The sequence below is a fragment of the Ursus arctos genome, unplaced genomic scaffold, assembly GCF_023065955.2.
Source record: "Ursus arctos isolate Adak ecotype North America unplaced genomic scaffold, UrsArc2.0 scaffold_2, whole genome shotgun sequence".
Classification (NCBI taxonomy): Eukaryota; Metazoa; Chordata; class Mammalia; order Carnivora; family Ursidae; genus Ursus; species Ursus arctos.
In genome coordinates this window covers 28,732,473-28,760,280 of record NW_026622874.1, presented here as the reverse complement: position 1 = coordinate 28,760,280, position 27,808 = coordinate 28,732,473, and the positions used below count along the sequence as shown (strand labels likewise).

The following is a 27,808-nucleotide window of genomic DNA, read 5'->3' as shown; positions in this document are numbered from 1 at the left end:
CTGGGCTATCCCTCCATCCCTTTACGACTCCACGTAAGTTTGTACACCAGCCGCGCGAGGGTGTGGAGCACCAAGGTCTCACCGGCGTGCCCTGGCTCTAACAGCGCTCACAACATCTAGGTGTCGGAGCTAGTGCACAGAGACTTGGTGGAGCAGTCTCAGCTTCCGCAGTGACGAGAGTGGCGGTGCGACCACTTGATCTTGTCCACTTGCCAGGCCCACGCCGGAATGGGGCTCAGCTTTTAGCGTGGAGTCTCCCCTCCCCCAGGGCGCTGGAACCTGACCCGGAAGCTTCTCTGCCGCGCCGGAAGCAGAGCTGCGCGGCGAAGGGCCGCCGTGGAGCCACCGCCCCCTCGCCGCTTCGCCGCTGTTTGGGGAGCCCGGACCGCGGCGGCGCCGGGTTGCCCTGATGGTTCCCGGCCGGTGGCGGCGGCAGAGGCGGCGGGAGGATGACCTCTCCCCGGGAGCGGGGTGCCGATCTGGCCCGTTTCTACACTGTCACCGAGCCCCAGCGACATCCAAGGGGCTACACGGTGTATAAGGTCACCGCCCGGGTGAGTGAGGGTGTAGGGCAGGCGTAGAATCCTGAGTTGGGGGCGTGAGGGACTAGGGTTGGACCCTGGTGTGGGGGTACCCGACCCTGGGTCAGAGCCTGGGGTGGGTCTGGGTGCGCCCAGTGCCTGGACAGGCGTCGGAGGTGGGGACTTCTGGAAGATTGGGGTAGGGGCTGAGTGTTGGATGCTATAGAAGTCGCGGTAGTGCCTTCATTCCAGGGTGGGGCAGGCGTTGATGGTTTTTAAATTGATGACTCAGACCCTATCCCAATAGTACTTTCTCTTCTGAGGCTGAAATCAGCAGAAGTGGTTTTGCTTGCTTCTCCAGGATAGTGTAGATTGGAAAACTAATTTATGTATAATTTGATTTATGTAATAAAAGATATTTCTTCCCTTGACCTTTTATACAGTGTCAGGTCTGTAGTGAGGCAGACTCTTGAGAAGGATGTCACTGTTAGGATCACCAGCCGAGGCCCTCTGTGTCTGTCTTTTTGCCTGAGATTTTCATGATTTGCAGTAGTAGGAGACATAGGAGAACTTCTACTGGGAGTGTGTTGTGTGAGTTGTTTTGAGGGCATATTTAAAAGGTGTGAGGCTCCTTTACATCAACTAACCAATTTTAGTACCCACTTTGTTCATGTTTTATTGCTTTTGTCTTGAGTTTTAAAGAGAGTTTGCATTTCTATTCTTGGAAAAGAATAACAAAAGTAAGTCTGAATGTTTGTAATGTATGTATGTATGAGTATGTGTGTATATTAAGCATGTTGTACATATTACCCAACTGAATCCTAATTTTAATGATGAAGAAATTGAGGTTCAAGGAAGTTTCATAAGTTGACCAACTTTATATCATAAGCAGGTGCACATTTGGGATTTGAAACAAGTTCTGCTTAACTCCAAGTTATATAAAAAGAATTAATTTCATCATTGTCATTAGTTGTTAAAAAAGAGAGGTACAGATAGTAGTAATAGTGCAACATAGCATTTGGAGGATGGAATCCTGTGTGTTGGAGAGCTCAGTAGGTAGGATTTGAGAAGAACCATAAAGGTTAGGTGTATTTAGATAAACAGAGTTTGGGGCATGAAAGTGGTACATGGCTTATGAAAATGGCCCACAATTCAGACAAATGTGAGAAGATGGGAGGAGCAAATTTGTTTAAAGATAAGACCAGGCCTGGTTATCTCAGAGGATTGAACTGAGAATTGAATGAAGTTTGTTACTCCCCCTGCAATGCAAGTAAGGTGGCTATGTAGGTGGGAGTGTTAGTTTCATATTAAGAAATTTTTTCAGATTAAAATTAAGGGACCCTTATTATATCACTCTTGAAACCTTTCTAGTTATTGGGCCCTTCAAAATCTAGACTTAGTTTCCTAACTAACATTTTTTATGGAATTAGAACTGTTTTCAACATACATAGTGTTCCCTTCACAGCACCCTATTCATCCCTTATGATAACACAACAATTACATTGTATTAATCTGTTGACATGTCTGTGTCCCTTAGTAGATTTACAGTAGGTCTCTATCATTGGTATTTGTTTCCTTTTATATCACCTATGGCAATGCATGGCACAAGTGTTGAAAAAAATATTATTGAATGTTTTCCTTCCCATTCTAGGCAGCACACCCAATAAATGTTTAGTTCCAGGCCCTAAGTGCTAAGGGGAATACAAGGTTGAAGAAACCATGTACCTTTCTTCCAAGGACGCTCACAGAAGAGAGTTAACGGGGCTTAAAGAAGTGTAGTACAAGATGGAAAATGTTGAATGTTGTAAGAGACTACAGAAAAGAGCTATGGGATTTCAGAAGACAGATAGCTCTGGCTCACGGGATCAGGGAACATGGACCAATTAAGATTGATGGTGAAAGATGGCAAGAATCCAGACAGGTGGGATCAAAGGAGAGGGCATCATACGTAGAAGGATGAATGGGAGGAATAGAGCCCATAAAGGCCTGAAGGTATGCGTGTGTGTGGATCTTGAATAGGAAACGCTGAGTATGATTATTACTTGTAGTCTTACTTCATAGGAGGAAAGGTTTACCTAATTTACATCTCAAATATCTTTTCTTAAGCTATGAACTAATTTTTATGACAACAGTTAACTTACGGCAATGTAAATTAGAACACGAAGTAGCACATTGCCTTAGAAGTAACCAAATCTATATAATATGCATGCTACATATTGCTGTGGTTATTTGAACTGGGTAATTGCTTACACTGTCTTTTTTCTCCTTGTAAATGGCTATTTCCTCATTTTTTGTTTCTGTTACGGAGTTTTTTTTTTTTTTAAATTTTAAGGCTTGAGGGTCAACATGGAAGTATACTTTTAAAAAATAACTGTGCTTAATATTATAAAACAAGTAAAATATTTATTATTTTTTGAAACTTAAGGAGAAAAACATCTTTCCTCAGGAGAATTAATCAAGTTAAGTAGTGCTCCCCTGAGAGAACTTCATGAGATAAAGATTAGGCATGTCTTCTCAATATTTCCTACTACTAATTTACTTCTAGCCTTAAGAAATAGTCTCTATATTCTTTACCCTTATAGCGTTCTTTATGCAGAAATAGAATTAGAATCATGGGAAGTACTGTTGTTAAATTTTAGGTAGCACAAGAGCTCTCTCATCTTTTAAAAACTCCTTGTTATTTTGTTTTTCAGTTCTCTGGAACCTAGCAGGCTTGGATAATTTATGGCCAGTTATAGGCTTGCTGACAGACTTCCTAGTTAAATTCTGTGTTGTTTATGAATTTTTATCTAGAGTATTTCTGTTAAGAATTGGAAAATTGTAGATTTCCATTGATTTTTTAAAGAGGGCACAGATATAAAAGAGCCATTAGCCATGTTTTTGGTTGTGTCATCATGCTACGTTTACAAAAGTCTTATTGTAATATGGATTTCTCAACAACATTAAGTGAATGGTAATCCTTGCGTGTGTTCTTTCCATGAATAGGGAAAGCAAAAGGTATGCTTTAATTTTTAAATGGCAGTGTTGCCTTATGACTGTATTTTGTTTATATTGAGGCATACTTTATGTACAACCAAGCTCATCAATTTTAAGTGTACAGTTTCTTGAGTTGTGACAAATGTGTATAGTTGTGTAACCACTGCCATAGTCCTCACTGCAGAAGTTCCCTCATGCTCCTTTGCATTCAGTTCCCCCTCCCTACCCCCTGTCCCTAGGCAACCACAGGTCAGTTTTCTGTCGCTATAGATTAGGTTGTATTTTCTAGAATTTGATATAAATGGAATCGTATAGTATGCACTTTGTTTTTTGGTCTGGCTACTTAACTCAGCATGATTACTTGAGATTCATCTATGTTGTTGTGTGTTTTTATTCTCTTTTATTGCTGACCAGTATTTCATTGTATGGTGATACTACAGTTAATCCATTCTGTTGATGAGTGTTTGGGTTGTTTCTGATTTTTGGCTATTACGAATATAATTATCATGAACATTTGTATAGAAGTCTTTGTATAGACATTTGCTTTCATTTTTCTTGATGACACGCCACCTTATTTACTGTGGCTTTGTATTAACATCTTGAAATTAGGTTCTCTTTCTGAGAATTGTTTTTTGACTGTTCTAGATTGTTTGCATTTTTGTATAAAGTTTAGAATCAGTTTGACAAATTCTACAGACATACCTACCCAAATTTTGATTGGCATTACATTGAGAATACAGATCAGCTTCTACAGAAGAAGATATCTTAGCAACATTGATATCTTAGCAATATTGAATCTTTTGATCCATGAACGTATGTCTTCCATTTATTTAGCTCTTTAAGTAGTGTGTGTGTATGCAAGTATGCACGTATTCAAGTATGCACGTCTTGTGCATATTTAAAGCAATTTGGGTGTTTTTTCAAACTGTGAGAATACATGTCCACATTTTATATAGCAAACACTTAATGTGGTGCTTATTTGAGTCAAGCACTGTTCTAATCACTTTATATAAATTAGCACATTTTCTACAGCAGCCCAATGGGTAGGTGCTATTATTATTCTCACATCATCAATGAGGAAATTGAGGCACAGAGAGTTTAAGTAACTTGCCCAGGGTCACACGGCTAGCCAATGGTGGAGTCTAGATTTGAACACAGACTGGCCCCAGTCGCAGTGCTTTTATCCCAGTGCTGTGCTTTTGAATACCTATATAAAACACATTTCATTAGGTGCTGTGGGTGGATGTATGGGGGTGCCTGTGTGTCCCCACAGGGCCTTACTGTAGTTAGGCAAAAGTGATGGGTACACGGAGAATACAGTGACTGTGATAATGGGGAGCAGGGATTGAATGGAAGAAATACTTAGCTTGATTTGAGTCTGAAAATTGCCATTACCAAGGCTTCAAATTGGAACACTGTTGTGTTGCTTGGAGGGAACCTGTTTTCAATTCCTGACCGTATTCTTGTATGGCCTTCTTGTGCTAGGGAAAGGAATTATTTGTAGTTTCTCAAGTATGTTAGTACACTTTTCTCTTAGACCTTTACCTTAGATGCTGTTTCCTCTGTCAGGAATGCTCTTCTCTTTTGTGTTGGTATCCCTGCTCATCTGAAGTGTCAGCTCCTGCCCTGTGTTTTCCAGGAAGCCCTTCTTAGGTACAGAACTCCATGAGTATTATATATTCCTCCATTAAAGCCTTTATCATAATGTACTTGTTTGCTTCCTTCTTTGAGGGCAGACTGCCTTTTTAACTTTGTGTTCATGGTGCCTAGCACAGAGCTGGATGATAGCAGGGATTTGAGAGAAGGCTGAAAGAGGCAATATTTTTCTTTTTACGTGTTCCTTTTTAAATCGATATATAGTAAAATTGACTTGTTATATAATTCTCTGAGTTTTTTACACAGTAGATTCAAATATCCACCATCATCTTCAGGAAAACAGAACAGTTCCATCAACCCCAAACACTCCCTCATGCTATCTATCCCTTTTACATACTCTTCTCCCCACCTCTTAGCCCCTTGGAGACCACTGATCTGCTCTCTTACCACTCTACTGTCTTTCTGAGAATGTTGTATAAATAGAATCATCCAGTATTTAACCTTTTGAGATTGTCTTTTCCCATTTTTTATTGGATTGTTTTCTAACTGTTGAATTTTGAGATTCTGTATTTGTTCTGGATATAAGTTTTTTTGTCAGATATGTGATTGTATGTATGTTCTCCCAGTATATAGCATATTTTTTCGTTATCTTAACAGTGTCTTTCACAAAGCAAAAAGTTTTAATTTTGGTGAAGTCTGTCTTTTTATTTTCTTGTGTGAAGTGTGCTTTTACTGTTAGATCTAAAAATTCTTTACTAACCCCAGGTCACAAATTTTTTCCCCCAGTGTTTTATTCTAGAAGATTAGTGTTTTGCATTTAACATTTAGCTCTGTGATCCATTTTGAGTTTATTTTTGTATAAGGTGTGAGGTTTAGGCAGAACATGCATATGGATGTTCAGTTGCAACAAAACACCTTATTTAAGAGACTAGCCCTTTTTTAATTGAATTGTTTTTGCATCTCTGCCAAAAATCAATCAGCAATATATGTGTGGATCTGTTTCTGGATTCTCTATTTTGTTTCATACCACACTGTCTTTTTTTTTTTTTTTTTTTTTTTTTTTAAAGATTTTATTTATTTGACAGAGAGAGACAGCCAGCGAGAGAGGGAACACAAGCAGGGGGAGTGTGAGAGGAAGAAGCAGGCTCCCAGCAGAGGAGCCTGATGTGGGGCTGGATCCCAGAACGCCGGGATCACGCCCTGAGCCAAAGGCAGACGCTTAAGGACTGCGCCACCCACGCGCCCCCATACCACACTGTCTTGATTATTGTAGATTTATATTTATATTAAGCCTTAAAATTAGGTAGAATTCCTCCAACTTTATTTTTTTTCAAAATTGTTTTGACTATTCTAGTTCCTTTGCTTTTCTATATCAATTTTAGAATCAGGTCGTCTATATCTACAAGAAATCCTGATAGGATTTTGATTAGAATTCCATTAAATCTGTGGGTCAGTTTTGGGGAGAATTGACATCTTTACTCTGTTGAATCTGCAAATCTGTAAATGAACACACAGTATGTCTTGCCATTATCTTAGGTGTTCTTTGATTTTTTTCTTCAATGTTTTATAATTTTCAGTATATAGATTCTGGACATTATTGTTAGATACATAGGTACATATACATATATATTCCTCAGTATTTCATCTATTTGTAGCTACCCTGAATACTATTAAAATCTGATTTTTTTCTGGGGCACCTGGGTGGCTCAGTTGGTTAAGTGTCTGCCTTTGGCTCCCAGTGTCCTGGGATCCAGCCCTACATGGGGCTTTTGGCTCAGCGGGGAGTCTGCTTCTCTCTCTCTCCCTCTGCTTATGCTCTCTCTCTTTGTATCTCTCCATCTCAAATAAATAAATAAAATCCTTAAAAATTTTTTTCATATTTTTTTTCAATTTTTTGTTGCTAGTATAAAGACATTTGGGTTTATTTTTGAGTTGACTTTATATCCTATGATCTTTCCAAGGTTACTTATTAGTTTTAGGTAGAATTTTCATTTTTGTCTACCTAGACAATACATGTTTGGCAAAGGGAATAGTTTTATTTCTTCCTTCCAATCTATAATCTTTTATTTCTTTTTGTTGCCTTATTGTTCTGGCTAGGACTTACAGTGCAGTGTTGGATAGGAGTGGTGAATGTGAATATCCTTGCCTCGTTCTTGATCGTAAGAGGAAAGCATTCAGTCTTTTTCTCCTAAATATGATATTCACTGTGGAGTTTTTGTATGCTGCATGCATCGTATTTAATTTTTGGTTTTGATAGCTTTTTATTTTGAAAGTAATACATATTCATAAACATTTCAAGTAATAATTTAAATCACTGTAAGGAAATAAAAAGCTGCTAAATTTTAAACCCTTACCTGCTTACATTATTACAAATGCCTAATGTTAAAGCAGTGAGAATTATCAGTAACTCCGTGAAGGTTTCTTGAAAAAATGGTTGGTGTTGGCTTACTCTGGAAATATTTTTCAGCAAATGGAGTAGTCATGGGGTTAGGGAGGGAGATTAATTTGTTGAAAAATGTGTTTATGATGAAAAATTTTGAAAAATCATGGCTCTTAACGTTGTTCAGTTTTTTCTAGCATCTTGCTTTATTCTACCTTTCTTTTGTTTTTGATTGTTAATACTGCTTAATAGAAAACTATCTCATGTGAAAAATGTTAGTAAGCAGGTTTTTTTTTAAAGATCTTTGTTTGTTTGTTTGTTTCTTTCTTTCTTTTTTTTTTTTTTTAAAGATTTTATTTATTTATTCGACAGAGATAGAGACAGCCAGCGAGAGAGGGAACACAAGCAGGGGGAGTGGGAGAGGAAGAAGCAGGCTCATAGCGGAGGAGTCTGATGTGGGGCTCGATCCCACAACGCTGGGATCATGCCCTGAGCCGAAGGCAGACGCTTAACCGCTGTGCCACCCAGGCGCCCCTCTTTCTTTCTTTTGAGAGAATGTGAACAGGGGGAGGGGCAGAGGGGGAGGGAGAAAGAGAATCTCAAGGGGATTCTGCACTGAGAGTGGAGCCCGAGGCGGGGCTCCATCTCACGATCCTGAGACATGACCTGAGCTGAAATCAAGAGTTGGATGTTTAATTGACTGAGCCACCCAGGCGCCCCTAGTAAGCAGGTTTTAAAAAGTGTAAGCCAGTCCTGTTTTCATTTTGTGTATTGACAGTTTATATGCTCAGATATTAAGATTTTGTGTTAAAACTACAGACTTTTAAGGGTAATGATTTTGATTTTCCTTGAAATTAGATTGGAAAATAGTTTACCTTAGAGTGGTGCCATTAAAGTTGGTAACTTTGAAGTGGGAAATACAACTTAACATTTACTGAGTATCCAAAGGTACCTTGCTGTTATGGTTTCTTTATTCTCTCTTTAGATTTTGGGAGTTTAATGATGTAGAAAGTAATCATTCCTTTCAACATATTACTTTTATAAAAACTTGTTAGAAAGTGGAATGTCTTAAGTTTTTCCTATTGACTTATCTATCTTCTATGGAAGTTCTTTCATTCCAGAGAACTAAACAATGTTGTAAAATGTCTAATTATGGTTTGTGCAGGTGCTGTCTCTTGGGTCCAGACTACCTGGGTGGCGGGTGATTAACCAACCCAAATATTCTTGCCAACCAGTGACACCTGCAGCTCTGCAGGGAAAAGAGGGAGAGAGGAACTGAGATGCAGGTGATGGGGGAGGAGGGAGGTTGAGTTTGGTAAGAGGACACTTGCCTATGGGAGCTGGGCGCTTTGAGGTACTTACTATTCTTGCCAGAGGGTGTGTGTGTGTATCAAATGCAGTTTAAAGGTGTAAGTATGTTTATAGGAAAGTATGGATTTTATGAAAGTCAAATGCCTGAAAGTCAGGATTGTGTGCATTGCATTGATGAATGTGCCATTTGGTTTACCTAATCACCACAGTGGGAAATGTTAAGTGCAGTACAGCCTTACATTTTTGTATATCCAACTATTCCCATCCCACATTTGGGGAGTCGTATCTTTGAGAGATGAAGAGTGGGCATGTGCCCCCCCTTTTTATGTTTGATTATTTGTATCTTGATACTTAGTTTAAAAAAAAAAATGTTGCTTTTGTAAACCCTTTATCCTCTTAGCTCTGTTACCAAACTGGTAGCTGAACAGCGATCAGATTTGACTGTACTAAGTTACTCATAAAAGTAGCTTCTTAAAATTTATGTTTAACTCATTTCTACTTGGTTCTAAAGGGACTAATTTTGTGATCATTTTTTGTAAGCAATATAATAGATTTGACTGATTTCTGTAGTTCTGTTTTCCAGGAGTTACCTTTCAATCTTATGAAGAAGACAATTCTTTTGTGTGGGTCTGAGTTAAGAGGGTGATTTCAAATCATAATTATGATGGTAATTAGATAAATGAGTATTTTAGACTTGACTTTTAAGGAAAGTTGGTAATACTTATTAAGAAGATAAAATAAGTTAGCGCTCTGAAAAGGATCTAGAGGACCTAATGAATGTTATGATCTGTTGATTATAATGGGCTAGAGCTAGTCCAAGCCCCAACTTTGGGTCTTTTTTTTTTTTTTTTTAAAGAGTTTATTTATTTATTTGTCAGGGGGGGAGAGAGAGAGAGAGAGAGAGCGAGCGAGCTAGTTCACAAGGAGGGAGAGCTGCAGGCTGAGGGAGAAGCAGGCTGCCTGCTGAGCAAGGAGCCAGACTCTATCCCTGGGATCCTGGCCTGGGCTGAAGGCAGAAGCTTAACTGACTGAGTCACCCATGTGTCCCCCTCAGGTCTTTGTTTTAAAGATAGGAAAGAGGGCTCATTTTAAGGTTGCTTTGTCTTTGGTTTATTATTGAACTGGCAAAAAAGCAGTCCATGGCTAGTACCAGAGCCTGTAATCAGACCCCTTTCTTCTTAGCTCCTTCTCTTCTGCCAAAGCATTTCTTCAGCTGCTATTTTTTGGTCAACTTACATTTCTCTGTAAAAGACAAAATGGGTTTACCTAACAGGCATCAGGAATATTACTTGCATACTTGGAATTTTAATCTTTAGGAGGGTTGATTCAGTTGTGTCCTGGAAGGAGTACTTTGTTTGGAATCATGGAGTTCTGAGATCCAGTCTTGCCTGTACCTGATTAATAATGAGTAGTATTAGTATGTGACTGTATGCTCTAGGGCTTGGTTATCTCATCCTACCAGGCAGGATTGTTGTGGTGATTAAATGAAGTAGAGGACTTAATTTCTTAGCATAGTAAGAGATAGTGACCTTCACTGTAAGCCCTTATTTGTTTTCCTAAATTCAGAATTTGCTGTTGGCATTAACAGGGGCAGATGGACTACAAACTGGTAGCATTTCCCAGCTGTATTCTAACTTTAGTGGGTGTTGCACTAAGTAAATAAAATAATAGCACATAACATATGATAAAAATAAAAGTTGACTGGACAGATACTACATATTTTCCTTTTGGAGATTTACTATGCATGATAATATGTTAAAAGTCTTGAGAAATTCTGCTGTAAAAAAAAGTTTCTAAACAAAGGTAAACCGAATTGGTCATTAAGCCCTTCCTTTGAGAGCATGGATTTTAAAGAATATTAATATTCCATACAACACAGTATGGGAAGCACTGCTTTAGGGTACTAATTTTGAAGGTGACTTGGTGATAGAATTCTCTATACCAAGAGGCTCTACAAGATATATGTATAGGTGATAGGTAAGGCTTACAGTGGACATTTATGAAATTAGGCAGAAGGAATCACTGCTTTAAATTCCATCTTTTTGCCCTGCAACAGATGACTGGATTAAGAAGTTGTGGTCCATATATACAATGGAATATTACTCAGCAATCAGAAAGAACGAGTTCTCAACATTTGCTACAACATGGACGGCACTGGAGGAGATAATGCTTAGTGAAATAAGTCAAGCAGAGAAAGACAACTATCATATGATTTCTCTCATCTATGGAACATAAGAACTAGAATGATCAGTAGGGGAAGAAAGGGATAAAGAAGGGGGGGTAATCAGAAGGGGGAATGAAACATGAGAGACTATGGACTATGAGAAACAAACTGAGGGCTACAGAGGGGAGGGGGGTGGGGGAATGGGATAGACTGGTGATGGGTAGTAAGGAGGGCACATATTGCATGGTGCACTGGGTGTTATACACAACTAATGAATCATCGAGCCTTACATCGAAAACCGGGGATGTACTGTATGGTGACTAACATAATATAATAAAAAATCATTATAAAAAAAATATTTCGGGAAGTGAAAGCAATTTTGAAGATAAAACTATCAGTATCGGGATTTATGTAGGATTTTGAAAATTTGAAATCAGCTAGATAGTAAATCTACCAGTGCATATCAAGTCCAGAATGAAGATAAATGACTCAGATTTAAAAATATTAAGTTAAGTGATGTGCATTAACACTGTAGATCTTCTAGTTCATCTCTCTTTTACCAGTTGAGGAGATGGGGTCCATAATGTTATAGGGACTTTCACATTATATTTTGGGAAACCTAAACTCCGGGAAACAAACTGAGGGTTTTAGAGGGGAGGAGGATGGGGGGATGGGCTAGCCCGGTGAGGGGTATTAAGGAGGGCATGTATTGCATGGAGCACTGGGGGTTATACGCAAACAATGAATCATGGAACAGTACATCAAAAGCTAATGATGTACTGTATGGTGACTAACATATCAATAATAATAATAATAATAATAATAATAATAATAATAATAGAACTTTGGATTTTCAGATTCTCTATGTAACACTTTCTTCATCTGACCATGGCACATAAAGTAACATTTAGAGTAAAAAAAAAAAAAATAAATAAATAAATAAATAAATTCCATCTTTTGTGGCATTTATTGGCTGAATTTTATGACAAGATATTGAAAAAAGTTACTAAATGCTAGCTAGTAACCTAGATCAGAGGGAATTTACAGTGTTTTGTTTGTTTGTTTTTTAGAGTTGATACTACCTGTTGAGATAATTGCCAAGATAGCTTTATAAGTTATAAAAATCTGGGTCTGAGGCCTCAGTTTGTTCACTTTCATTATGATTATATTCTTTCTTCAGATTTCTGATTGATATTCTTATTTTTCACCAACTTTAAATTCCTGCTGAAGAGAATTACATGGTTAGAAGAGTTGGACATTTGGGCTCAGCCTATGTTATCCTAACTAACCCTTTTGTGCTTTTGATTTCCATCTCAGGGGACACATTCTTAACTATTTAAATAAGATTACAGATGTAGGAATACTGAATCTCTTATAGTGGGGGGCCAAGTGGTTGAACTCGCTAATGTATTTGCCAGGTGATTATATTTTTATAATATAGTGGTGTAGAAATCAGACTCAGTGTATTTTCTGTTACAGTTCAGTATCTAGAAGTGGAGTAGGCCCTAATATTTGTTGAATGAATAAGTGAAAGAATAAATAAAACCTAATGGTGACAGGGTTTGTGGCAGTAAGTAAACTTAATTACTCCTGAAAATATTACAGATAATTTGAGGGATAAGTATAGTACAGTGGAAAGAGCATTGGACCAGGAGTCAGAAATCCAAGTTCTACTTCCAAATCTAAAGGTGAATAGTCGTGTGGTCTTAAACAAGTCTCTGAATCTTGTTTCCTTATTGGTAAAAGGGAGACTCATAATAACCACTCCTGCCTAGTTCATATGTTGTTGAGGGAATAAAATGAATCACTAGTAAAATGCTTTGCAAATATAAATGTACAAAATCAGTTTTTTTCCCCTCCATGCCTAGCACAGTACCTTGAACAGTATTAGCACCGGTTATAGACTTTCTTTCTTAACACGGAAAGGGAGGCTAAGAAACAGAGTCTAGGACTGATTCTTGGAATGCTCACAGATTGTTGGGGAATAGAAGGAGGAAGAGGAACCTGCAAAAGAGAAGCAAAAGAACCAAGAAGGAAAGAGGAGAATCAGGAAAGTATAGTCCTGTACTTTGCAGACGTAATTTTCACTAAGCTTTGCTTATGCTCTTGGGGAAAGGGATAGTTAATACTTGGCAGATAGCTTTTGATTTAATTTTCTGAACTCCGCCTGAGTAAATCCCTCACCCCTTTACATGAGAAGTATTTGAGGGTGAGGAGAAGTTCTTATAAGCTTAAATTAAAGACCTTCACTTAGGTAGTTTCAGAATACTTAAACTTTGGTTTTCTGTATTTTCTATACTAACTGTGAATAATTTATTTTCATGAAAACATTAAAAGTCTTAAATCCCTCAGCTGTTCTTGACGGCTTCTGGGATGCCGCTGTGGTGGGAACTACGAGCATTCGGTGTCAGGGAAGGTTCTAGGATGAAGTGCTTCCCAACCCATTGCTTAGCACACTGCTGTTCTCTGAGATACTAAAATAAGTTTGGGAAATACAACCCTCTTCCTCCACTCTTCCTTTCCTTCTCCCTCCTCCCCACTTACACATGTCACTAGACTGTGACCTCTGTGAAGGTGTGAATGCAGGGCCTTTGTCTTACCATTGTAGCAGCAGCACATGGAACTGTGTGAGCCCCTGAGACTGTAGATGACAAATCATAATCAAATTGGTTATTTCTGATAAAATGGTTTTAAAATTGTGGGTATTGGGCACCTGGCTGGCTTACTCGGAAGAGTGTGGACTCTTGATCTTGGGGTTGTGGGTTTGAACCCCACATTGGGTGAAGAGATTACTAAAAATAAATAAATAAACTTAAAAAAATTGTGGATATTGTTAGGGGATGGCTAATGTATTTTTGTTTATGCAGTATACATATATTTGATTTCCAGGAATGGCTTATCTGAAGAAAATCCAAAATGTGATTCTTCAGATTGCGTACCAAATCAGGAAATAATTTCTTTTTTTTACAAAAAGGTCATTTGCATACGTAAAGGAAGATTATTTAAAATAGTAAGATATCTTCCTATATTTGCAAAGTGATTGAGTTGTAAATTAGTAAATCTATTAATTGTCCGCAAAAGAAAATTCATAGAATGTCAGGTACAACCAGAATAAACTTTATTGCCAGTGATCATATGTTGACTGTTCTTGGTCGGTGGATTATTAGTGGATTGATTATACCTCGTTCTTCTCATTAGCATATTTTACAAAAATTTAAGAAAAATTTATAGTAGGCAAAATTAAATGATTATGTGAAATACTGTCATAGTTTTAGAAAGGTGCCTGTGAGTTGGGAGGGTGCTAGTATGTGAAAGTAATAGCTAAAATTCAGTATTTGAATAATTTTATGGTCATTAGTTCCCTGTTCTACTCTCTTATTCTAAATCTGTGTTGTCTAATACAGTAAGGATCAGTCATATGTGGCTATTGTTATTTAAATGTAAATTAATTTAAATGGGATAAAATTAAAAATTCAGTTATTAATTGCAATAGCCATGTTTCAGGTGCTCAGTAGCCATGCACATGCATGTGGCCAGGGGCTACTGTGTTGAACAGTGCAGATTTCTTTCCACGATCAAAGAAAGTTCTGTTGGATAGCACTATTCTAAATTAATGAAAATTGCTAAGAGATTTTACCAAATTTATATATCCTGAAAGCTGGAGAATAGAGTGGCAAGAAATTAGAAACCTTTCCTGTCTGGAATTCTTAGGTGGGACCTCTCAATATAAATTCTCTAGTAAGGAAGAGAAGGAACTAACTTTTTTATTATGAAGTTCTTGGCGTGTTCTGATTTGATGTCCATCAGAGCCAGGCCAGGCAGGGAGTATTATTCCCCATTTTATAGAGGTCATGCTTGTTGAATGGCTCATAATGTTCAGTTTATGGTTCTGTCACCAGTCAGCAAAGACTTTTCTTTTTCTCATCCATAGGCAACTATTTTAATGTGTTTGATGTATCTTTTTGTCTTTGCAAAATGCATATTATAGCATTCAGTTCATGAAATTTACATTTACATAGATGGGATTATGTATCTAATGTGAGATTTTCCCACTCTTCAGTGCTGTTTGATGATTTAAACACCCTGCCTTCTTAAGTTTTGTGAGGAAATCTTTCTAAATGGTGTTAGGCTTTTTAGTCTAATTAGAGAAGTGTAATTAGAGAAGTCTGAAACAATCCCCTCTCTTTCTCTTCGCTCAGGTAATGTTGATAGGATTATTTGTCCCTGAATGCTATATATAATTTTTTTTTGTAAGTTACTTTTGTTTTTTGTCTTCACCATTAGGTGGTCAGTGATTACTTCTCACAGATATTGGTGTGTCTGAGCATTATGGCTGCTTTTTTTTTAATTGGAATTTTTATTGAGCTAATTGTAGATTTACGTACAGTTGTAAGAAATAACACAGAGCCATCCCTGTGTACTTTGTATGGGTACAGCTGCTTTTTTTGCTTCTACTCTATATGTAGGCTGGGAAGGGGAGTAGACAAGCTTGTTAGAATTATGTCAAGTAAGAGTGAAGCCAGGGCATTCTCTTATGAATGTAATGCATGAACTTTAGTGTGTGGGCATTTTTTTAGCTGCCTTTTTCTTTTTTTTTTTTTTTTTTAAAGATTTTATTTATTTATTTGACAGCCAGCGAGAGAGGGAACACAAGCAAGGGGAGTGGGAGAGGAAGAAGCAGGCTTCCAGTGGAGGAGCCTGATGTGGGGCTCGATCCCATAACGCCGGGATCATGCCCTGAGCCGAAGGCAGACGCTTAACGACTGAGCCACCCAGGCGCCCCCTAGCTGCCTTTTTCTTAATTTTTTAGCATGTGTTTCAGATGGTGAAGTTATTGTATAGCTGAGTTCTTTGTAAGTGATACAATATAGTGTTTCTTTTCCTTTAAACAAATTGAATTTCTCAAATACTGTTGTAATTAATTATACGAATGTGAAATCTTAAATTTTGGTAATGATGAGATATTTCTGTGTATGTTTTATTTTAGGTTGTTTCACGAAGAAATCCAGAGGATGTCCAGGAGGTAACATGTTTATACATATGAAAATATTATTTTATATATTTGATAAAAAATTAAATGCTTTGTTGAGGAATCGGAATTGTTGGTATGCCTGTCTTCGTATTTATGTGTTTGTCTGCAGATTATCTTTAGCTCACAAAACAGTAGCTGAAGTTTCCTATTTCAGACCTGTTAAGTACGTGTTAAGTTTTAGTAGGTGTTAAGTTATACAAAGAAGAATTTAAGGAATTATAGTGCTGTTTAATAATGTGATAATGTTTCTGATAACTAACATTCCTAAGATTTTAGTACTAAGAGCTCTTATCTATTTCAAAATCATAAATAATAAAAAATGAAAAGTATTTGATAACTAATATTAATTTTAAAGATCATAATAAATTATGGGTTCCTGTCTACTTTCACTTTTATATTGAGTTGATATGTTGACACCTTGGAAAACTGCTTTGGGTGTAGATGTCTGTTTCTTTTTTAAATTTGTAGTTAGTTCATTTGCAGACTCTTTGTCTCTCAAATGATACCAGCTTGTGTGTTTTTGCTTTAAACTATGGAATTCTTTATTTGTAATTATGTCGTGCTTGTTATATACCTTTAGGAATCCTAACTGGGGAGCTTCCTTGTCTTAATGTTTTTTGATTTACTTTCATTTTGGTACCTGCTCATTTACACCATATTAGAAGGATGTATGTTGGGGATTTTTTTTTTACTAAAATGTTTAAGAAAGACATTATAAATTGGAAGTCTTGATTCTGCAACAATTTTTTTTCCCCATTTGAATTTTAATGTCTTCAGATGAAGTATGTATTTTCCAACAAGCCCCACTACTTTTTACTTAATAAACCTGGCTTGATTCATACATTTAAATCGATTGTTTGGTACTGGTTGGTTTGAGTGTGTGACATCAGGTATAGACAATATTTGAACTTTTATACATTAGCATTTAGACCTGTGCCAAAGATGTCTTTGATTCAGTATTTGTTTTGAGGTCAATAAAACACAATTTTAAAAGATTTCATATAATTTTTCTTAGGGGCTTTAAGATATCTCACTTTTCTGCCTCAATAACCAGGAAGAGAATATTGTAATATAGTTATTTGGGAAGAAAAGGATATATGTATTTCTGTATCAATATCCTTCCAAAATGGAAATGAAAGTAATTTGCACCATTGTATAAAGTACTCTCTCTACTTAAGTGTCAATCGGCTAGTATGGACTTCTTTGGAATTCTTCTAATTATGTTGAATTAATAGTCAGTACAGGCTGTTCTGCTTTTGAAATTTTACAACTCTGTTAAAATTAAAGATGGGTTGTGTTTCCTTTGAATACATTGTCTGATTGCTATGCTGTAGTTTGTAGCTTGATGTTCCCGTTTTCCAGGGAGAATCCTGAACCAACCTATCCATGAACATACTCTCTGCCATTTCCTTAATCCTCTTTTGGGGAAAACTCTTTTATATTAACAACTGTTGGTGAACCATTCATCACAAAACTCTTGTAAGTGTCCTTTAGTTAGATGATTGCATGGTCCTTTGCTAGAAATGGTATAAAAATTTTTAAAAATGTCTTCTGTCTTGCCAGCTTCTTGAAATATAGAATAACCTTGAAATTTAACACTCTAGCTTCTCATGTATTTCATTCAAACATTGGAATTCTCATTTAGGAGAGAAATTTGTTACCTAGAGTTTGTTTCCATTTCCTTTCCTTTCACTTTCTCTCTCCTGTTAACGGAGCCAGTTAGGTACTGCTTTAGAATTTAGTCAGGCTTCCCAAGAGCTATTGAGGATTAGAAGATGTCCTGTTAATCTAACCAAATATAGGGCTAATAATATGCTATCCTCGTAAAACTGGAGATGTTTTGTTGTTTTTTTTAATAGATATGTTCGCACACCTTGGTACATGCTACCAGGTAGCAGTGTTTTTTTCCTAAGAACGCTGAAATACTCACATGGAGGAAATAATTTAAAATTATCCAGGATAGATTTCTTTTACAAAATTTTATCCTTCAAAAATTCCCTCTAAATTTTTATTTATTAAGAACAGCACAGGATGGGGCACCTGGGTGGCTCAGTTAAGCATCTGACTTTGGCTCAGGTCATGGTCTCAGGGTCCTTGGATCGAGCCCCACATCTGGCTTCCTGCTCAGCGGAGACCCTGCTTCTGCTTCCTCTGCTGCTCCCCGGGCTTGTGCTCTCTCTCTCTCTGTCAAATAAATAAACAAAATCTTAAAAAAAAAAAAAAAAAAAAGCAGCATGGGAAGATCTGAGGGGGACAACAACAGTTAATGTGGCCTCTTGTTCAGTAGATTCTCTAAAGCATGAACAGCTGCAGAAGGGTTAAGAAAAAAGTAGAGCTGTTGTGCCCTCCCTCCCGTACCTTTTTCAAAAAGTGACCTATAACTGTTGCTCTATAGGTAGTAGATTTTACTGGTGACATTTGGGAAAAGGAGAAGAACTGAAATAGAACTTTCTATGTATCATGTCAGAAATCTGTTAAGTCATTTCATAAATAATATAGTTTGATAAAAACCATTTGAGAACATTTAAAATGTGTCAAGGGAAAGAAAAGGCTCTTGAAAAGGGGAGAAAGAAAATCCGTAAGCAAATATGGTAGTGATGCTGGTTGCAAGAAAAGATGATCCAGCAATTTAAAAATAATATGTGAGAGGACAAATTTAATCGAATTGAGTGGTTTTGTTTATGGGATCTAAAGGTTTTTGCTATCACTAAGTGAAATTATCTGAAAAGAAAACATTGATTTTATGTAAAAATTACTTAAGGGAATGCTTTTAATGAAAGTTAAGCTTTTACTAAATTCGTAGTGTATATATGACTGTCACTGAATTAATATTTAATTGGGGAATTTTATGCAAAGTAACTATAATGAATAAGAAATTTCTGCCAGGGTTGGTTCAATAGAATAGTAGTTGTTACACAATTTTTTTCTAATAGGAAAGAATTACTAGAGAAAATAATTTTTGCATGCATCTTTTGGGACTTTGCGTAGTTCAGTTATAAATATTAATACTGCGAACGTAATGGAGATGTGCTTTTGTTCGCTTTGACATTTTGAAGATTTCTAGAAATGTCCAAGGTTAAAAGGAGTATGAAGAAAAGTAGGCAGTAGATGGTGACATTTTGTGATGCTTTGGTTGCCTGCATTTCTTGAGGGTTTATATTTGCTCTTAGATGTTTTGGTTCTGTAGTTCTAGTGTTGAGAATAAGAAGGACGTGAGTGAATAAATTAGGCATGCTAAAAAAGAGTCTCACCTTGGAGGCTCTAATTCTTACTCTGACAGATTATATGCTAGTTTATAGACCATGTTGTTATTATCATTATTCTGATTAAGTTATTAACTTTTGCCCCTTAAGTTACTCTGCCTTTATTTAAAAATGACCCTAACAAGAATAGAAATTTTACCTGCAAATTTAACTGTTTCCATGAGCTACAGTCTTTTGAGTAGTTCTCGTTTCTAGTTTATAATGGCTGTAAGGATGGCATTTATCTTATGTAAGGTTACTTTCACAAGCCCATCACCCATTTCTTCCTTAAGCCTTTGGCAGCGTGGTACCACCACAATTTGATCTATTTTAAAAATATAAAAAAGCACTGTTTTTTTCCCCATGACAGAATTATTTTCATATATCAAAATTAGAAATTACAGAGAAGCAAAAAATATGAAAATTAAAATCACTTGTATTCTCACTGTCCTGAGACCATTTACTTTTCAAGTATTGGTTTGGCTCTCTTCCTTGCTTGTTCCTCTTGCTCTTTTACTGGAACTGTTGGTTCTTTGCTATCAGCTTTTGTCTCATTCACTTCCATTTTAAAATAAAATCTTTTCTTCCATCCAGGTGGTCTGTGTCATGGCACAACCAAGCTTCTTAAACACCTACTTTGCACTTGGTTTCCTCTTCTTTATTTCTGGCTGACTTCTCAGTGTTAGGGTTCCCCATTGTTTTGTCCTTAGCCTCCTCATCTTGTTACAAATGCTGAGAAAGCTTTCCTGAGTGATTGCCACCTCTCTGCTGATAATTCCCAAATGAATACATCTTGCTTAGTTCTCATTCTTGAACTCCAAACCTGTGCCAAAGATGTCTAAAATTGAACTTTGTTCTTATTGTAAAGGTTTCCTCTCCCCTTTTTTTCACCTCAGAGAATGGCCCACCATTTATTCAGTTGCAAAAGCCCAAATTCTAGTGGTTAAATTTGGCATCTCACTCATTTTAAAAACTTCATCCCCAGGGGCACCTGGGTAGCACAGCGGTTAAGCGTCTGCCTTCGGCTCAGGGCGTGATCCCGGCGTTATGGGATCGAGCCCCACATCAGGCTCCTCCACTATGAGCCTGCTTCTTCCTCTCCCACTCCCGCTGCTTGTGTTCCCTCTCTCGCTGGCTGTCTCTTATCTCTGTCGAGTAAATAAATAAGATCTTAAAAAAAAACAAAAACAAAAAACTTCATCCCCAATCCCTTCTCTCTCTCTTTTTTGTTGGTCTAATCACTACTTGCCTTCAGTATACTTACCTAAGGTAATACCTTCCGTAGGTGCTCCTTTCATAACAGGGATTGCTCCTTGGGCTTCCTTTGTCCACATTTATTACACTGTCTTGTGACGCAATTACTGTGTTGGCTTGTCCTGCTCACCTAGACCGGAAGTCTTTGAAGGCAGGGTCTGTGTTTCTCATTTCTTCATTCGTCGTGCTAACACAGAGCCTAGTACAGAGTAGAGACATGAAAATACTGGTTTTGGTAACTAGTTTTGTTGAGTAAATGAATAAAAGGAAGCATCAGAAGGAAACAGTTTAAATTAATTCATATTAAATCTGACTACACTCCTAGGATTATAACTATAGTAAAAATAAGAACCTCATCATGGTAGAATTTTTGGTAGTATGATAAAGTTTAGTGAAGAATTTTTCTTTTTTTTTTCTTTAAAGATTTTATTTATTTATTTGACAGAGATAGAGACAGCCAGTGAGAGAGGGAACACAAGCAGGGGGAGTGGGAGAGGAAGAAGCAGGCTCATAGCGGAGGAGCCTGATGTGGGGCTCGATCCCGGAACGCCGGGATCACGCCCTGAGCCGAAGGCAGGCGCTTAACCGCTGTGCCACCCAGGCGCCCCATAGTGAAGAATTTCTTATATCCAGAGAGTAAATTTTTTGACAAGAATCTCTTAAATCTCACTTAATTACCTGCTTGGCCTAAGATTTGCTTATTATTAACATTACATTCTATTGAGTTTGTTAGAAGTGAGGTAATTAGTTTTTTTTTTTTTTTTTTTTTTTTTTTAAGGAGCAAAGACCTACTATACCATGTAATGGAGTTTAAAACTCAGTTTTATCCTATTTTGTGGTGACTGAGGGGCTGAATCAGTGATATCAAAGTCATGTGTCAAATCTGTTTTCTTTATAAAGGTGTTTTTTTTTTCCTTGAATTTAATCTAAATAAGGTTAAACTAATTCAAATTAATGGAGGTAAACTTTTATGTGTTATATAATCTAGATGACTGTGATTTCTGTTTTGAAATATACTAGTTTTAATGGTATTCTGTTCAGGATTCGTCTTGCTTTAAGAAATCCTTAGTATTACTTTAAACTGAGATTTGTGAAATAAGGTTTATGAAATGTAAAAGTTAAGATTGATTACTTGGTACACAGCCATTTCCTCTTCAGTGTTATTTATTCTTTTAGGCAAATGCTATGTAGGTACTTTATGTTTAAAAATTGTTTAGGGGCATCTGGGCGGCTCAGTTGCTTAAGCGTCCAGCTCTTGATTTCAGCTCAGGTCATGATCTCAGGGTGGTGAGATCAGGCCCTGCGTTGGGCTCTGCGCTCAGTGTGGTCTGCCTGAGATTCTCTCTCTTCTGTCTGCCCCGAACCCCCCCCACATGTGTTCTCCCTCTCTCTCAATAAATAAATAAATCTTTTTAAAAAAATTGTCTAAATTAGGGGTGTCTGGTTGGCTCAGTCAGTTAAGCCTCCACCTCTTGATTTTAGCTCAGGTCATGGTCTCAGGGTTGTGAGATTGAACCCTGCTTTGGGCTCTGTGAGCTGAGCGTGGAGCCTGCTTGGGATTCTCTCTCTCTCCCTCTCCCTCTGTGTGCCCCCCACCCCTGGGCTTGTGCATGCACTCTCTCTTTTTCTCTCAAAAAAAATTTTTTTGTCTAAATATTTTGTGTTTATAAATATGCTCTTTTTGCGACAGAATATGTATTTTGACATCTAGCTCACTTCCAGGCCAATAGTAATTGATTTTTGAAGAGGTTAAGTGCCATTTTAGGTGGCATAGACCTTCTTTGTACCAGGTTGAATACTTTTCCAAGGACACAGTACTGTGTAAAATGAAATTTAAAAACCAAAACAGAAAAGTTAGAGAAAGAGTTGCTGCTTTTTATTTTTAAATCAGATATTATTATTTAATCTGAGATAGTTAACCATATTGGTTAGAACATATATTTGTTTGCCTTTGCATGACAATTTTAGGCACTTTCATGAAAAGATTTTTTGTTGTTCAGATATCTGAACCTACATAGTTTCACTGTGAGAGACACATTTGATTTTTCTTTTTCTTTAGATAATCGTATGGAAGAGATACAGTGACTTTAAGAAACTACACAAAGAACTATGGCAAATTCACAAAAACTTATTCCGGCATTCAGAATTATTTCCTCCATTTGCTAAAGGAATAGTGTTTGGTAAGTGACTATTTTGAAATTGTGATTTTTAGAAAGTAATGATTGGCTAATTGTGTGTATATGCTGAACCCTGCAATTCTATACGATGAAGTCAAGAGCCCTTATTAGGATGACTCACATCAGGCAGCAAGCACTTGAAGTTGTTTTTTCATGTTCCTGGTGTAGGCTCGTTAACTTCGAATGCATTTACTCTTCCCTTTTGTGAAACAACAGCACACCAACTTCAGTTCCAGCCAGTCAAGCAAATAAAAAAACAAAACAACATGTAGGAACATAAGAAGAGATGATACTGAATTATTCTTATAGTTCTGAAATTTGGGGATTTTTGAAAGTTTATACTTCGTACATTTTTTCTGATACCTTTCTTACAATGTGAATGGTCATGATTTGAGGCACCCAGCCAGGCCAGATATAGATATTTTGGGGTGGTAGCTCTGGGTGTGTTACTGATTAACAACTATTAGATTCATGGCTTTGCAAAATTTTTACAGGAAACTGAGGCACAGAGGTTCCTAATACTCTGCTCCTGTTGCTGTGTGCTGCCATTGGTGTGTTTATGGGGGGTATGTCCCCCTCTGGCAGATTGTGTGGCCAGTTACTGTCTGCGCCTCCCTGCCTTCCACTCTTGGCATGCTGGTGCCACGGCAGAGAGGTTCCTGCTGATCCGTCCCGGCCTGCCGGTTCTTGTCCATCAGCTTCGGCCTTCCTACTATAGAACAGCTCTGACTGGGGTAACCCAGCTGACTTCTCGCTTTCCGTGTGCTGGGGCCACACTGTCTCCAGTGAGATGTAAAGTCCGCCTTGGGAGGGAGGTGCCCCTTCCAACTACTGCCTCTGTTTCTTTCCCTCAGCCATAGGGTATTCTTTAGAGTTCTCTGCTCTTGCCTCTTAGTAGTTAATCCTGTGCAAATAATTAATAATTCCTTATAAGACTGTTCAAATTGCTGTGTGGACTCCATTTTCTCGTTGGACCCTGGCCACTATCTGGGCAGTAGATAGGCTCATTGCAAGTTGCTTCTAAGGTTCTTTTCAGCAGCTAGTGTTAGGAAACATAATGCATTTCTGTACATTGCATACATTATACGTGCTTCCATCCATATACCCTTCTGCATACATACATCAGTGTGTGATATATACTTTTATATACACTACGTAGACATATTTTAGAATTGTGTATAATAGGTTTTGCCAAACACATTTTTATATGTTCGGTTCTGTTCTTGCCCCCTCCACCTCCTAAGATTTTGGGTTTCTGGTCTCGATTAGAAATGTCTCCCAGTTCCTCTATTTGCTTGTAAGATGATTTTTAGAGCTTAAAAAAATTCTTTTTAATATCCATGTGGAATTTATATTTGAATGGGATGTCAGATGATACTTCATTTTATGTTTCTTTCAGATGGATAGACATCTGAGATATTTATTAAATACATGTTTTTCCCAATGAAATCGATACCATCCTCATTATGCATTAACTTTTTATGCATTGCCACTAATTTAAAGTTTTTCTTTTATGGCATTTATTTATTCTTATAGTAATACGTATTTCTGTGCCATGTTGATTTTTGTGCAGTGGCTTTATAGAGTATGTGCTGATACCAGCTATATTTCTCATTGACATTGGAGAAATTGCTGCCTTTTAAGACAGGCCTGGAATTCCTGGGGCTTTTACATTGGTAATTCTAAGAAATCATGACAGTTATCCATTTAGTGCCTCTTAGTTTCAAGTCTCTTTTTTCATTTTCTGTTACACATTCATGGGTTGGACTCTTTAAATATTTTTCCTTTACAGTGAGTATGCTGTTCATGGTAGAGGATGCTGGAGGGGCATTGCGGGAGGGTAGGGGGCTTCTGTTCCTCCTTCCAGTGTGCTTTGGATTTTGTTTTTCTTTTTGCTCCTCCTACACTGTTGCCGGAGGCATCTGCCTCAGCCACACACCTAAACACAGTCTGCTGCCAAGCTTGCGTCCCTTGCCCATTTGACCACTTGGCTGAGTACACCAGGGCACCCCAGATCTAGTGGAGAGTGGGCTTCTGATTCTGTAACTCTGACTCTGTGCTCTGGTGACATTTTAGACTCCAGACCTCGTTGCTCTGCAGGTGAGCAGGCTGCTGATGCCCTGTCTCCTTCTGCATGCCTGTCTGCCAGCCTTGGCCTGCCTTTACCCCAGAAAATTGTTTCCTGTGGCTTTGTTAACACAGACATTGTGTACCCCAGGTCTTGTGTTACCTTGCTTGTGAGTGGGCTCCCAGCACTGTGATTCTCTCTTGTTGCTCGCCTGCCATTCTGGTCCCATGTGAACTCTGGAGGGGTCTTTCTCGCTTTCCTGGCAACTGTGGACCAGCTCTGGCCTAGGGAACCCAGCTAACTTCTCCCCCATTCAGTGGCTACAAACACATCTTCTCCAGGAAGATCCCAATCCCAGCTTTGGGGGAGGGGTTCTCCCTTCCAGGTTGTTCCTTCCTTTGGTACTTTCCTTTACCCTGGGGTACTCTTTAGAATGAATAAGTTAACTGTTGTTTAGTAGTTTTTGTTTATATTAAGCTTTCCTTGTTCAAATTACTATGCGGATTTGGTCTCTGGACTGAACCCTACTGATGCTCTCTTTGATTGAGGGAGAATTTTGGATGATTTGAAATTATCCAATCTCTGCTGGCTTATAGTTTATATGGAATAGTGATTCCTTCAGGCTGATTGCAGGACCACAGTACTCAACTGATCTTTACACCTTTCTTAGGATATTTTGCATGTTTCGCAACTCCTTGAGATCTGGGGACAAGAAACACACCTAATAGTATAGTAACATCAGTGGCATTTATGACAGAATGAAGTGGCCATCAGAAGCTTTTGCTACAATTCTTTAGTTTTAACAAATACTTAATATTAACAATTTATGATATTTAATGATGTCTTGAAATATAAGTAATCTCAAGACGTATCTTCAGTTCATAATTACAAAGAAAAGTATCTATATTTCCTTAGGTGAAAAACAACTGAGGGATGTGGACAACAGGGCAGTAGCAGTAGAACCATTTGTTTTGATGGTACCATCAATTCATTTTATTACCCTGCGAAGCATTACGGGAATCCATAAACTCTTGTTAATCTTTGCTCGCTTTTGGCGTTTGAGCTCAGAATCATGGTATTCACATTTCTGGTGCCTTCTTTTCATTGTTATTACCCAATATCTGTGGTTCCTTACTTTTTTCCTTGACACTTTTTCTGATTAAAGTTGTAGTTGCTTTTTGCCTTTGAACCTTTTCTGATCATGATTCTGCTGCTATTAGTAGTCTTCTTTGATTAATACCAGTCCAACTGTAATTATCTGGAAATTTTATAGGCATACTTAATTCAAGAAACATTTTAAAAATAGGCACTATGGGTATGATGATTCAGCCTCTGTCTTCTGAGAAACTTAGCTGAAGTGAGCATCATGATCTAGAAGTTCTGAAAGGGAAGTGTGACATCCTTACTGTCAAGTTTTTAAGTTTTGTAGCACTCTACTTTTTTAAAAAATATTTTTTAAATTGAAGTATAGTTGACATATATAATATGATAGGAGTTTCAGGCATACAACATAGTGATTAAACATTTACATAGATTATGAAATCAATACAATGAGAATAGTTACCATCTGTCACCATACAAGTTTATTACAATATTATTGACTATATTCCCTATGTTATACTTTACATCCCTGTGACTTATTTATTTTATAACTGGAAGTTTGTACCTCTTTATCCCCTTTATCCCCCAACCTCCCTCCCCTCTGGCAACCACCATTTTGTTCTCTGTATTTATGTATCTGTTTCTGTTTTGTCTGTTCATTTGTTTTGTGTTTTAGATTCCATATATAAGTGAAATCGTACCATATTTGTCTTTCTCTAACTTATTTTACTTGTCATAATACCCGGTAGGGGCATCCATGTTGTCACAAATGACACATTTTCATTCTTTTTTATGGCTCAATAACATGCCATTGTGTGTGTGTATGTGTGTGTGTATATACACCCCATCTTCTTTATCAATTCCTCTATTGATAGACACTTAAGTGACTTTCATATCTTGGCTATTGTAAATAATATTGAAATAAACATAGGGATGCATATATCTTTTTGAATTAGTGGTTTCATTTTCTTCAGATAAATACCCAGAAGTAGAATTGCTGGATCTTATGGTAGTTCTATTTTTGATGTTTTGGAGAACCCCCATTCTGTTTTCCACAGTGACTGCACCAATTTCCGTTTGCACCAAAAGTTGCAAGAGGATTCCCTTTCCTCTGAATCCTTGCCAACACTTGTTATTTCTTATCTTTTTGAGCCTACCCATTCTGACAGACGTGAGGTGGTGTCTCATTGTGGTTTTGATTTGCATTTCCCTGATAATTAGTGATGTTGAGCATCTTTTCATGTGTCTGCTGGCCATCTATATGTCTTCCTTGAAAATATGCTTATTCAGATCCTCTACCCACTTTTTAATTGGATCGTTTGTTCTTTTGGTGTTGAGTTGTATGAGTTCTTTATCTCTTTGGAATAGTAACCCCAGTGACACTCTGTTTTAATTAGAAAGATGCAAATAATTAAAAATCACCAATCTTAGGAGTTTTTTTTTTTGTTTTAAGATCTTATTTATTAGAGAGAGAGTGTGCATATGGGATGGGGGAGGGGAGAAGCAGAGGGAGAGAAAGAAACAGACTCCCCGCTGAGGGGGGCTCCCAATGCGGGGCTCGATCCCAGGACCCTGAAATCATGACCTTAGCCAAAGGCAGATGCTTAACCAACTGAGCCACCCAGGCACCCCCAACCTGAGGAATTTTAAGAATCATGCTTCTGAATGCACATCAAAAAGTGTTCTTTTGTATTCTAAAAATAAGAGTCCTCCTTCATACTTAACTGTCTTTTCCTCCCTCTTTCTCTCTCAGTCCTTAACACGACTGCATGATTAGAGACTGCTTTATTCTTACTTATGGCTGTATCTTCAGCATGTAGGACCATGCCCGATATATAAATGCTTAAGAAATAAGTTAAACAAAAAGAAAGAATGAGTTAAAATTTAAGAGACAGAGTAGTTATAGGCAATGATATCGTTGCAAGTCAATCTCAAGGCAGAAATTAAGAAGTCTGATTATTCTTAGTACGGGGATATAGGTGCACA

The 27,808-nt window shown here is 37.6% G+C and overlaps 1 protein-coding gene across 12 annotated transcripts in view; it reads left to right on the top strand.

Annotated features, from left to right (window-relative positions):
• Positions 1-291: 291 nt before the first annotated feature.
• Positions 292-27,808, top strand: part of RPS6KC1 (ribosomal protein S6 kinase C1) — a 282,130-nt gene continuing 254,613 nt past the window's right edge. For 5 of the 12 annotated variants that reach the window (XR_006410636.3, XM_044387833.3, XM_044387835.3 and 2 more), the window contains exons 1-3: positions 308-554; positions 15,936-15,971; positions 22,536-22,656. Coding sequence is in view for 7 of the 12 variants with exons in the window: in XM_044387833.3 (XP_044243768.1) it covers positions 450-554; positions 15,936-15,971; positions 22,536-22,656 (262 nt within the window). In the remaining 5 variants the exon portion in view is untranslated. Of the gene's footprint in view, positions 555-15,935; positions 15,972-17,342; positions 17,460-22,535; positions 22,657-27,808 lie in introns of those variants that run through there. The other 7 variants (XR_008960506.1, XR_008960505.1, XR_008960504.1 and 4 more) reach the window with 6 other exon arrangements.